The sequence below is a fragment of the Scomber scombrus genome, chromosome 20 (genome assembly GCF_963691925.1).
Source record: "Scomber scombrus chromosome 20, fScoSco1.1, whole genome shotgun sequence".
Lineage (NCBI taxonomy): Eukaryota > Metazoa > Chordata > Actinopteri > Scombriformes > Scombridae > Scomber > Scomber scombrus.
The window spans coordinates 17,189,105-17,202,044 of NC_084989.1; the positions used below are offsets into that span (position 1 = coordinate 17,189,105).

Below are 12,940 nucleotides of genomic sequence, written 5' to 3' on the forward strand. Positions count from 1 at the left end.
TCTATATTGTCAAACAACCCTGAATACATCAAAACTATGAAATAGCACATAAAAAATAATCATTTTGCAGATGCTCGAGATATAAAAAGCAGCACACTCACAGCGTGACAGGTTCAGTCTCTTGCTGCAGTGTCTCCAGTTTTTTTTTTTTTTTTTTTCAAACACGTTTGACAGTGTTTGTGGGTGGAAAGCCTGTCAGGAATCATGTTGTTGTAGTTGTGACTCTTCTTATTGGTAAATTGGTAAAACCCTTTCCCAGACTGCTAAGTCCTACTTGCGAGCTTTTCACTCTGTATGAAGTCATACGGCATGCTTTTCCCATATGAAGTTAACCTGGAGACGGATTAACTGGCCAGGCAGATATATTGTCCACTGTTATTTAGCTTATTGCCCATTTTGTGTTTGTGTGTGTGTGTGGGGGTGATGTTTTTTTTTCCTCCCATCCTTTCTTCCCATCAATCTTTGAATCTCCAAGTGCCAGCCAGGTATTCACCTCGCTCTTTGCTTGTTTCTACAAAATAACTCTTCCTCTGCTCACCCAACACTGCCTGTATGTTTACTGTACTCCTTGTGATGGGTATTGTCGTGAGACCGAATTTTTCAGTGGTTTTCAATAACACATCTTTGTCGGCACATTTTTGCTGAAGCTGTCAGATGTCTGAAAAACAAAGTTTTGTTCGTGAGCACGGCTTGGAACCACAGGTATAAAACAAGTGATCACACATGGAACATGCAAGTCCATTTTCTGACAGTGTTGGACAGAATAACAACTACCTCTTTTCATTTAAGCATCAGAACTTTTCTCACCTGCTTGAAGCTTGAGGGATTGTACTTGTCTAAAACTGAATAAGAACCTCTGCAGTTAGATGTTTATTCATGGATATTTTTTATAGATGGAAGCAATGACGTCATTTGTCTAAAAGCTTCCACAGACTTTCGCTAAAAGTCTGAGAGCTCCAGCAATGCCTATGCCCAAGAGTCAAGATGGGGTACATCTGAAATGGATTTCAAATCGGGGAAAAAGTGCTCATTCAACTAGTGTGTGTGTGTGTATGTGTGTGTGTAACTGGGATTGTGATTGCGTGTCTACTGTTAAGGAGGACACATCGCAGCAAGTCTGATTCAGACAGTCACATTGCATTCCATTTGCTTTTTTCTCCGCATCTCGTAGCTATATTTAACATGTTTGTGTTTTTCCTTTTAGAGACGTAAATGTACCTAACCCAGTCTAACATGTTGTCATCCGCTCAGCTCCAAGTCACAATGTAATATTTAACAGAGCAACATGCAATCTCCCTGAAACATTTACTCTGCATCACCATTTCCGTCTTTGATGAATTATTTCATGTGGGGTTTATTTCGATGTCATTGTGTACAAAGTAGTTTTTCTTTTTGTGTGTGTGTGTGTGTGTGTGTAGGTGTAGATATATGTTCACATTTGCGTAGCTATATGTTCACATTTTTGAAAGCTGTATATAGAAATGTCATCTGTGTTCTGCGGGTTTGTCCACAGCTGCTCCGCAGTTCGCTGGTGAACAACCGCACACAGGCCAAAGTGGCTGAGGAGTTGGGCATGCAGGAGTTCGCCATCACCAACGACAAAACCAAACGACCAGTCGCACTTCGGACCAAGACTCTGGCTGACTTATTGGAGTGTATGTTCACAGCTCTTTGATTCATTTGATGAAATACAGAAAGAAAAGAGAAAAAAAATCTTTATAGACCTTTAAAGACCCCCACTCAACCTTTTTCTCGTATGTCTCTCCAGAATGTGCAGTTTAAGATGGCAGCATGGAGTACCATTATTGATTTCTTTGTTCCCTTTGTGTTAGATGTCAAACACAGTCACTTCACTGCTGCAGACACTGCGAGATGTGCTTAGTATGAGGGGAGTCGTTACTGATGATTTTTTCTTTTCTTTTCTTTTAAATTCCACCAGCCTCAACTGCCACATTATCCCACAATCGACTAGCTACTTGTGGTTTTCTCAGCTAAAATATTTTTTTGAACAGAGAATAAGACATCCAATGTAAGCCTAGAAGCTAAATGGATGGTGGCAGAGTCACAGCTAAAGAGAAAGTTGTCAGCATTGTCTGGTGGCTGTTTTTTTGCACTACCTCCTATATTACATATTGTACCAGTCAAAAGTTTGGATTCACCCACTCATTCAAGGGTTTTTCTTTATTTTTACTATTTTTTGCATTGTTGAACAATACTGAAGACATCAAAACTATGAAGTAAAATATGTTGTGTTATGCTATGTAGTAAACAAAAAAGTTTTAAACCAAAATATGTTTCACATTTTAGATTCCTTAAAGTAACTTAGTTTACCTTGATGACAGCTTTTCACACTCTTTGTATTATATCAACCAGTTTCCTATTTGATGAGATAAAAGGCAGAAAGCAGCTGTACAATACAGTTGTTTTAAATAATTGGTTTCAATAACATCACATTGCTGTAATGTGTAAAAAAATAAAAAGTAATCTTAGCAGATACTCGAGATATATAAAAAAGCAGCACACTCACACCGAGGCAGGTTCAGTCTCTTGCTGAAGTGTCTTTAGTTTTTCTGGGTGCTTTATCAAACACGTTTGGCAGTGTTTGTGGGTGGAAAGCCTGTCAGGAATCATGTTGTGACTATTATTATTGGTCAGCTGCTCCATGTGATGCTCCATTCTGACTGGTGAAAGGGAAAAAAGAAAAGTTCTACTTGCCAGCTTTCACTCTGTATGAAGTCATACGTCATACTTTTCCCATATGAAGTCAACCTTGAGACAGGTAAACTGGCCAGACAGATATATTGGTATATTTAGTCGACCATAAACAAGAAATGACATGAAAAGAAAAAGAACATTTGGAGGTAATTAAGAAAGTGTTTTTTTCCCCATTATGTCCATGAGGTTTTCCACCAGAAGGCACAGACAAGTGTAGTTTTGCACTGTAAAATGTTCTGATCAGTTAATTTCACAGTCGCAATTCTGATATCATATCAATATTTGAGAATTAAAAAAAGAAACAGGAATAATATATCAGCTCGACATTTATTCACCATAAATTCATATAAGCCATGTGCTGAGTATATATTTCCTAGCAAAAGAACAAAAAATATAGAACTAACTTAAAAAACTTTGACATCAAATCTTCAGACTATCATTGTCTATAATAAAATTCATAAATAACGTACAAAAATATAAATACATAAAGTAGACATAAATATATTTTTCTGGAAAAGTCAGAGTAAATACTAATTAAATATTCTGTTTTGCGTTATTTTATAGGCTTTGGAGACAAAGTTAACAAACTGAAACATCAATTAAACAACAATTCAAATCTTCATTCAACCTCATTCATTTGTATACAGGAATTGTACATCATTTGTTCAGGGTTTGGTAATTTCATGGAAAGTGGGAATCAGTTTTCCACCCAAATCATCAAGTCTGTTTTCATCCTAAATATTTTTAAATCGGCCTATCTCAGTGGCAAGAGGAAGAATAGCATCTCTTTAGTGTGCCTAAAGATATTTGGCTTCTAGATAAACGAGACAAGGAAACATAATTAACGGCCAAAGTTTAGTTTGATATGCACATGCGTTCTTAATTTTGGCTCTTGACAAGAAACCCTTTTTCTGAAACTTCATAAAAGCAGACTTTTAATAAAGTTAACATAACTTATTCCTAGATATACTGTGCAGCATATCCACCTCTTCAAAGACTGAGTCAAAGTGTGTAATTTATTCCATATTACCACCATATTCATTCTACTCTGTCATTTTGATTAAGCAAATCAAATACATTTTTCTACAGACAAATATGTTTCTCTTTATTTTACTTTGCTGCACATTTTCTGATTTCAAGCCTACAAGCAAAAATGCAGCATTACAGCAAAAAAAGTTTGGCTATGTCTGTGTCGAAATTCATTTTTATGATGTTTCCTCATATTCCCGTGCTGAGGGGTATTTGAAAAAAAGTTAATATTGCTCCATTTTGACTCCACACTAAGAAACGCCCTTAACATTGCTAAAATGGAGCAAGAGTGGCACGAGCAAGAGTGTTTGGGCCTAGCTGGGATTGAACCCGTCTACACTAAGCCAACAGAGTGATTATGCAGTGACAGGGACGGCAATATAAATAGAATAGACCTTTCCATATTGGCAGAAAAAGGGGAAAAACAAACAAAGAAGGAAGCCTTTATGCCTTCCAGGGCACTGTTGAATAGGCAGACCTTAATGCATGAATCACATGCATTCGCAAACACACACACATACACACACAAGGGTAAAAACAAACAAAAAGCTTCATATCATTTGCGTTTCAAATTATCCTTCAAAGTTCAGACCGGATCATAGTTGATGACACAGGAAGGAGACGTGGGTCAGCGCTGAAAATGAGTGCAGCTCTTCCGCATATGAACAGTCGTACCCTGCAGCTACAGCAGGGCCTCACTGGCCTCCTGAAATATTACCTATTATTCGTCTCTCATGTCCCACTGTCTTAGTCACAGAGATGAATGAATGCACTGGCAGCTAATGGAAGAGGAAAAACAAAGGGACAGCCACGAGATGAAGATGACACCCAGGGCACCCACTGCTTACATTTCATATCTTTTTCAGTTCAGTTAGGCCGCCACTTACTCTCCATTCAGCTTGACACAGTGTTTTATCTTATAGATATATAATATAGATGTTTCTCTGAACTCTGTTTGGCCTTCCCTATACCAATTTCCAGTTTGATGGAAAAGGCAGGCAACTAGTCACCAATCTATTTTAAGTGTTTGCGTCACCTCACTTGCTGTGGAGAGACACAGCAGCATCTTTGTTGATGTTTTATTTACTTTAGATGTAGAAACAGAGCCAACTGTTTAGCAGAGCATTAAAAAAAACACCCATCAAGTACCTTTTTTAAAAAAATTGCTTTTTTCTTTTTCTCTCTACAGCCTTCATCGCAGCCCTCTACATTGATAAAGATCTGGAGTTTGTGCACACCTTCATGAACGTCTGCTTCTTCCCCCGGCTGAAGGTGAGCTCCTATTGATGGCCATTCACCGCTTGCACCTGATCAATGAGCCGCTGAGCGGGCACCTCAGAGAGAAAGAACCAGAGATGATGAGGAGGGAGTTAATGGCTGGGCCCTAATGGCGCTAGCATCGACACAAGGCTTGAAATGGTGCTCAGCTCTTGCATGCCTCTCGCGACGGCAGCTCAGATCGCTATTTTAGTCATCTTTAATGGGAATCGCAACAGTGTCGGAAAGCATTTAGTGGGTTGTTAACTTTAATCATTAGTGTTTTTCTATTGACCCAAGCAGTGCTTGGGCTGTTGATGGCGTCTACGTCTAGAGTGTTCCAGGAGTCGGATACATTGAGTAAGCTTTAGTCAAGACTCCCATGACCAGATGTGATAAAGGACAGATATTTTATTATCAAGCACCATTGAATCAAATTTGGAAGATATAGAAGAGCCGTGGGTCTGATATCTTCCCCACACAAATTAATACATACTGTACACTCTCATACCTGAACAGACATGGGCACAATTGTGCACACACATGCACATGTACGGGTACCCACACAGTGTGGACCTCTCCTTGTGAAGTTGCTGCAGTGGTCTGATATGCCATGCTAATTGCTGTCTTGGTGTGCCTCTCGAGGGAGAATCCCCAGCTCTGGAGGAGCTGAGCTTTGCGTCATGGTCGCTGCAAGAGAGCACCTCATTTCCACTTCCAAGAGAAAAGTTGTGAAACAGCCAGCACGTCTCCTTACATAGCCTTCTGGAAACCACAGCGTTGCACACTGTGCTGCTTCATCCAATTTGGATGGAAATAGAGAGGCAATACCAGGGACATAAAAGCTCCTTTCCTTATGTTCGCATTTTTTTGCTGCACTGTGTGATTACACATATAGAGGGGGGTTCATGTGAGTGTGAATGCATCTGTGCATTTGAAATGGCTTGTAGTGGAGCTGTGCTATATGCTACTCTCCTTTCAAAACAGCCAAATTTCTCTGCTTTAAGCAAAAGGAGTGTAGATGCCCCCCAGAGAGAGGAAAAGTGGGAAAGAGAAAAGGGGAAGTAAAGCACGGAAGCAAGAACAGCAGAGCAGGAGGGGTTTGGGGGGGGGGGGGGGGCAGTAAAGCGAGAGACTAAGGGAGCGCAAGCAACAGAAGCAGAAGCACTCTTTGTAGAAAATTAATAGGAGCAGACAGTTCTGGATTCAAAGTCTGCCTTTTTATGACAAGGCTGCTTCCCTGTTAATGGAAGGGCTTTTAGAAGTCCCTCTTGGATAAGAGAAATGTATCAGGGCTGCACACCTGGGAGACTCCCAGGCGCTCTTTATTTCTGGCCGGGGATTGGCTTTTGTCTTAAGTAGCCTGTGATTTGTACTCACTGCGAAGACACAGATGGAGAGAGAGCAAATAAGTGAGTGCAAAAGGAGGGGGGGAAAGGGTAGAAAGGGTCATGACAAGAATGAAATAAAAAGCATGAGCCACTGAGGGAGAGTTTGTAACAGCAGATTTTGATTTCTTACATTACATTTCTGATTCTTTGAAAGGACTTGTGGTTTGATTGCATGTGTGTTTTGTCGGGTTTGTGTGTTGCAGGAGTTCATTCTGAATCAGGACTGGAATGACCCGAAGTCTCAGCTGCAGCAGTGCTGTTTGACCCTAAGAACAGAGGGCAAGGAGCCTGATATCCCGCTGTACAAGTAAGACCCCGAAACCTCAGACACTCTACACTAGCTGGTAGTTACGGTCAATTGTTAAAAGTATTTTTTTGTAAATATATCTTTGTGACTTTGCTATACTCTAAAATCTATCTTTTAATAGTACAGTTTTGATGGCAGAGATCTTTCAGTTTAAACTACACCCAATATTTTAATGTTTTTTTCAAGAGTTTTGACAGTGTGTTATTTTATATTGCAATATCATTATTCATTATCATATTATGAATTGTTGTATTATTAATTATGAATTAATTAAGTTAATCCAGCAAATTAACAACCTTACAAATGAAAATATAATAACATCAATGCAAACATCCTACAAAGATCTGTGCTCATTAATGTGCAGGTTTGCCCACAAAGAACTTATCACTAGTTCCTAAACTTTTTTTTGGCAGTCCTACTGCTACAGCCCTGTCAGATGGACTCAAATTCTACAGTGTTGACACTGCCATTTATTTCAACCATGTCTCCATTAATTTGAGCAAACTATTTCAACCATTTATTCATCATTTTTTAGCTATTTCAACCTCTCTGCTCATTTGCTTGAAAGCTTTCATGCAATTTCAGCACGTGGCCTTCAGGTGTAAGAGCTGACTCAATATGTGGTTATATTTTTTCATTTAAATCATAATTTCCTTTTTTCTTTTTTTTTTACATCATGTCGCCTCTTTTCCTCCCCCACAAAATCACAATTGTATCATCTACTCCCAAGCAACTGCAAAAGTACAAGTATCTTGGTTGGGAATTATTGGTCTAATGTATCCATAGATGAGGAATAATATCTGTAATGTATTAAATTGTATTTTTTGTATGAATATTTGCCATGTTAGCTTGAAAAATCAGAGATGAATGCCCTGATAGAAACTTAAAACGTGTATGCACTCATTCACGTGTACACTGTACCTAAAAGAAAAAAAAACGGTCACATCCTTCCTTCTCTTCAACGTGACCCGATGTCTACAGTTCAGATGGGTTCACTCAGGCATCGCATGGGCCTCAGCACACATTCAGAAAAAAATGAAATGGCACAAACATAATTTACAGGACTTTTCTCCTTGCCTTTGGTCCCTGAACATTGTGAATAGCTGTGTAAAGGTCTCTGTTGTTGTGATAAATAAACACTCCCAAAGAGACCTCTTATTTGACAAAAGGTCAAGGAGCAAGTGTCATTTGACAGAATCCTTTTGAGAGCTGCCATGAAACAGTGATTTTGTTGCCATGGAAACACAAACACCGTTCTCTCTCTAAAAAAAAAAAAGAAGGGGGGTCAGCTCGAAGTGCAAGGGCGGTCTGAGACTTAGCAGTTTTATGTTCAATGAACTTCACAATACAGCGTTTAATCAATTCCCTTTCCTCCCGTCCTCACTTCTTTGCATTTATTTGAATGTCTTTTCAGCTCTCCTCTGTTTATTATTCCATCTATGTGCCTGACGGTGATTTTTGACACAGCACAACTCTGACACTACAATCAACACTTCCCTTTAACTCTATTGCCCACAAGAACGTGAACAAGAAATAAATAGAGTTCCTGTGTGGCTTGAATTTCAACATTTGAACACACACTTACAAGAATAGACTACAGATTAATGTGAGGCTTTTGACACACCCTAGAGTATAATTATTTGCTTTGTTCTTGTTCGATGATGCACTGTAGCAGGCACTAATCTCAACCACGTTCTTGACCTCTTCAAAGATAGCCTGACCCTTGTTGCTATGTAAGTCAGAATCCATTTTTTTTTGTTTTTTTGTAGCATTTCAAACCACAGCGTCTTGCCTCACATCTGTCAAGCTGTCTTAAGGCTGCGTCTGAATTTGTTTACAAGTGTGAAGAGTAGCGAAACAGAGGGTGAGACAAGAGTGTGAGTCAGACAGAAAGAGACTAAATGACCGAGGAAGGGAAAGAAAGGACACAAAAAGTGGGGGAAGGAAATGAGTTAATGCACTGAGCCCCCTGCTAAAGGTTCCCTGGTGAATGTGTCTGGCTGATGACAGATCAACACCTCAACCCCAGCACCATCACTTTACTGTACATCTTGTCTGGGCAGGACACACCAGGGAACGCACACACACACACACATTCACACTTTCACATTGTGCAGACTGGCCTGAGTCCGTAAGTAGCAGCTTTTAGCGTAAGCCGAAGCTCATACGGACCCACTACGGTGCTCTTTCTTCTCCCTTGCACACTTCCATCTGTGTGCAGCCTTGAAGTTGACAACTTCCCAACAGCCTCACAGATTTCCTTTTTATTCCGTCTCATTTTGTGTTATTTTAGCAGCGTGATAATTCCAACTGACACGATCTCCCTGTTGAGATTTGGCGGAAGCGGCGCACACAAGAGTCTTATTTGCTCCGCACATGCTATGTGCTGCTTCATTTGTAAGTGAGAAAGGGGGCTGAATTATTGATAAAGTGTCATAAGTGACCACATTGCATTAAAAATGGATTGCTCTCCTGAAATAAGTAAATTGTCTGTGAATAATTTAGGTGACTCACAGCTTGGTTCTGAGATGTTTATGCTAATGTTAACATTTGAGACATCTCCCAAGTTTTGTCTGCTGTCTTGTACATATGTCCCTGCAGAAATGCGACAAAATTGACAGCTTGATTTTAATTTTTTCTTCTAAATGAGGTGCATCTGTAAATAAGTTAAGTGGTATTCTCTTGCCTTCTCTCTCTGATTTTATGGTCCCTGTGTAGCTTTTTCTTTGTTTACCCTTCTAATACACCAAAGACCATTGGGTCTTTCAAAGACGATTGTCATTCTTTATTTCAATTCCTTTCCCATCTTTTATTTTTTTTTACCAGACACAGATCTCAGTTTCTGAACATGATGGGTGTGGGGAGGTTGGGAGGCTTTAAAAGTTGTTTATATGCCCCTCAGATGGCTTCTGTGTGCTCTCAAAGCAAACTACTGAATCAAAGCGCTATTCCCCTCCTCTCAGCCCACCGCTTGAGATGAATTATATTTGTTCCAATTGAAAACTTTTTTTTACCTCCGTTTTTCTTGTTATTTTTCTGAAGGACAATGTCCCAGAGCGTCCTTGTGCCTTTCTCCTGGGTATTGTTATTATTTCCCAACTCTACCCTCCTCCTACTCATCCCATATTTCTATGTTTGAATTTGCAGGACCCTGCAGACAGTGGGGCCCTCACACGCCCGCACCTACACTGTCGCTGTCTATTTCAAAGGGGAGCGAATCGGCTGTGGCAAAGGCCCAAGGTGAGTAAGACAGTACAATATAATAAGACACAACAGGACAAGGCTCTCTCCTTCTCAATGCACCGCTAATGGGCTCGAGAATAATGGCTGTGCTTTATTGATGGTGTTTATTATAGCAATTAAGCTCTTGTTGGCCTATTCTATTGGGAGAGACATTATGCAGAATGAAAATGAATCGATTCATTATTGATTTGACGTAAATTGTGTTATGGAAATATCACTATGTGCAGAAGAGGAGTCTGTGACGAGGCGACACTGCATCTAGGGCTGCATTACAGTCTACCTGGGATTGTGTTCACAGCAGGACACGGATCTGTGTATTTCTGTGTTTTGACTGCGCACCTTTTGTATATGCTCACATATTCACGCTTTTGTAAAGTAAAGAAAGTAAAAAATGTGCGAAGGCCTTTTCAGGGTTGAAGAGGTTGGCGATAAAGCTGCAGCTGAGCCTGCGAGAAATGAAACCTAAATCCATCAAACATCAACCCCCCCCCCAATCCCCACCCCACCACCACCACCACCACATGTGGAAATCCCCTCCACGGCCCCCAAATTGAAAGCGCTCTCTCTTGCTCTAAGCTGGCGATAAGTTTGTCCCATCCATAGGATCTTTGACAGCTTACTGTTTTTGTATTTACATGACTTAAGCTCCCAGCCACCTCCGCTGCTGGGCTATGATCACACACCACATAATATATACGGAGGGACGGTGAATTGCAGGAGTAAACAGTGCCCAGCGCAGAGCCGCCAATAGGCTTACCTTTTTGAAATGTGTGCACTGTGTTACCTGGGATTGTTAGGCATAAGGGCTCTCTTTCAAAACAAATATAAAGCACTTTTGATAATCCTCTCAATATTGGGCCTTTTTGGGTTTTTTTTTCTTGACAGAATTTCAAAATAGGGACATTTTGAATATGCTAAAGACCTTTTCTCCCTCTTTCTCTCTCCCTCTGTCTCCTTTCAAAAAAAAAAAAATTCTAATCTAGCATCCAACAGGCAGAAATGGGAGCTGCGATGGATGCGCTTGAAAAATGTGAGTTGTTTGGCATCATGAACCCCTCCCCTCCACACACACACACACGCACATTTTCACACTTTAAGCCTTTCACATGCTTTGCCTCAGTGTTGAATATTAGCCTTGGCTGTACAGTATGCAAGATGGCTGGCAGAGAGCTGTGGCCTGACCAGCCGGTTGGCTGCGACATATAGGATATTAGGCTGTTTGAAGTGCTAGCCCAGAGCACAGGCATGGGGCCTAGCCAGAGATGGAGAACCAATAAAACAAGGACGGGGAAAGCTAAGCATCCTCGACCATGTCAATCATCCCAGGGGACCAGAGGAAGTTTGTGTTGAGGGCTGTGCAAAGTTTGTGTTTTTTGTTGTGTTTTCGAGCCCTTCTGTAGACCATGAGAGCGAAGCTTCACACTCTGAGGGACTCTCTTGTGCTCAGCGCTCCTCTTCAGATTTGAAGGAGTGCGGCTGATGCGTCCCTTGTGTGCTGCTTCACTCCTTGGCTGTTTTTCATCTTGTCATCAACCACCACTTAAGGAAAATAGACAGTGTTTTTTAGGCATTTACAATGTCTCATTCACTGCCAAGTAAAAATACAATTACAGGGCTCTCAGTAACACATTCACCCACCATCATCTCCCATTTGCCTCTTATACTCCATGCATATGTATGTAGATGCATAATATCATACATTTAGTTTGTAAAGAGTTGGGTATGTGCTCAAGTGTAATTTTTGGACTGGATTTGCTTGCCATCCCTGTGACCACCACATTAATCAAATGTACAAATTGTTCGTTACACAACTAATTAGCTGGAGGTGAACGCAAATGGCTTTGTTGGAACAGGCCTGCAGAACTCGCAAAGAGCAGGAAGGTCAAACTTTGATTTCATTTGGCTCATAAATGATGCCTCCAGCCACTTGTGATTGATACTGTTTGTGCGCCCAAGCTTTAGCTTTTTATGAAATATTAGTGTTGGGTTTTATTATTTAAAGCGGTTCTTTCTGCCTCCGTCTGTCTGCTTCTGGGTCCCCCTCTCCCACACCTCCCTCCCTCCTTATCAGGGGGCGTAGTTCAGTGCCCACACCTCTCTCCTGTGTCTTCATCCCTCCCTTAATTCCTCCCATTTCCTCTCCCCAGTGTACACCTCTGTCACCATGATTGATAGATGCTCATTGCTAGTAAATGAACATTTCCCCCCTCATAAATTGCTGTTTCGTGTGACTAGATTAGCAATGCCTTTTAAAAGGTCAGTTAATTTAAAATCATCTCTTCAAGTCTTCCTTCCTTCGGCGCAACATATTTCCAGTTCGAGGGCTTTGTTTGACTTTGTATTGTCACTTAATTTAAACACGCCAATTTACAACTCACCCCCTCAGCTCCATGCACTGTTTTCTTTCACCCTGTGCTCCTGAATATTTGAGGTGAGTCTGTCAATTACAGGACTTAATTAATAAGTAGATGCATAACAAAATGCAGATAAGCTGCTGAGTTTAAAATATTACCAAATAATGTGATGATATTAATCTGTTAATAGAATCAATGAGATTAGAAGAACAAAAACGTAGGTTTAAGTTTTTGTTTAGATTATTTATTAATAACTTAAGTCATTTATCAAGAAAAATAAAAATTATTTGCTGGTTTCATGTTTCCAAATGTGAAGACTTGCTGCTTTTTCCTGTTTTATATGACTGATTATTTAATTTAGGGGGTTTTGGTCGGACAAAATAAGCAATTTGAAAACATCAATTTGGTTATTGGAACTTGTGTTGGGCATTTTTTGACATTTTATAATAATGATCATAAAAAAGTAATGAAAAAAAGCATCACCTGCAGCTTTAAACTGGTTGTTTAGTGGTTGGGGAATATCCACAAATTAAGTGGGTGAGGTTGATCAGTTCTATTCAACCATCCATCATTTACATGTAATGCTCATTATCTAGAGGTCATATTTTAATATATAGTCGGCTGATCATTATTTATTTTTCACA

The 12,940-nt window shown here is 40.1% G+C and overlaps 1 protein-coding gene across 1 annotated transcript in view; it reads left to right on the forward strand.

Annotated features, from left to right (window-relative positions):
* drosha (drosha ribonuclease III) overlaps positions 1 to 12,940 on the forward strand; it is a 94,457-nt gene that overhangs the window by 75,411 nt on the left and 6,106 nt on the right. The window contains exons 27-31 of the mRNA XM_062441527.1: positions 1,514 to 1,655; positions 4,934 to 5,016; positions 6,596 to 6,699; positions 9,847 to 9,939; positions 10,926 to 10,972. Of these exons, the coding sequence (XP_062297511.1) occupies positions 1,514 to 1,655; positions 4,934 to 5,016; positions 6,596 to 6,699; positions 9,847 to 9,939; positions 10,926 to 10,972 (469 nt within the window). The remainder of the gene's footprint in view (positions 1 to 1,513; positions 1,656 to 4,933; positions 5,017 to 6,595; positions 6,700 to 9,846; positions 9,940 to 10,925; positions 10,973 to 12,940) is intronic.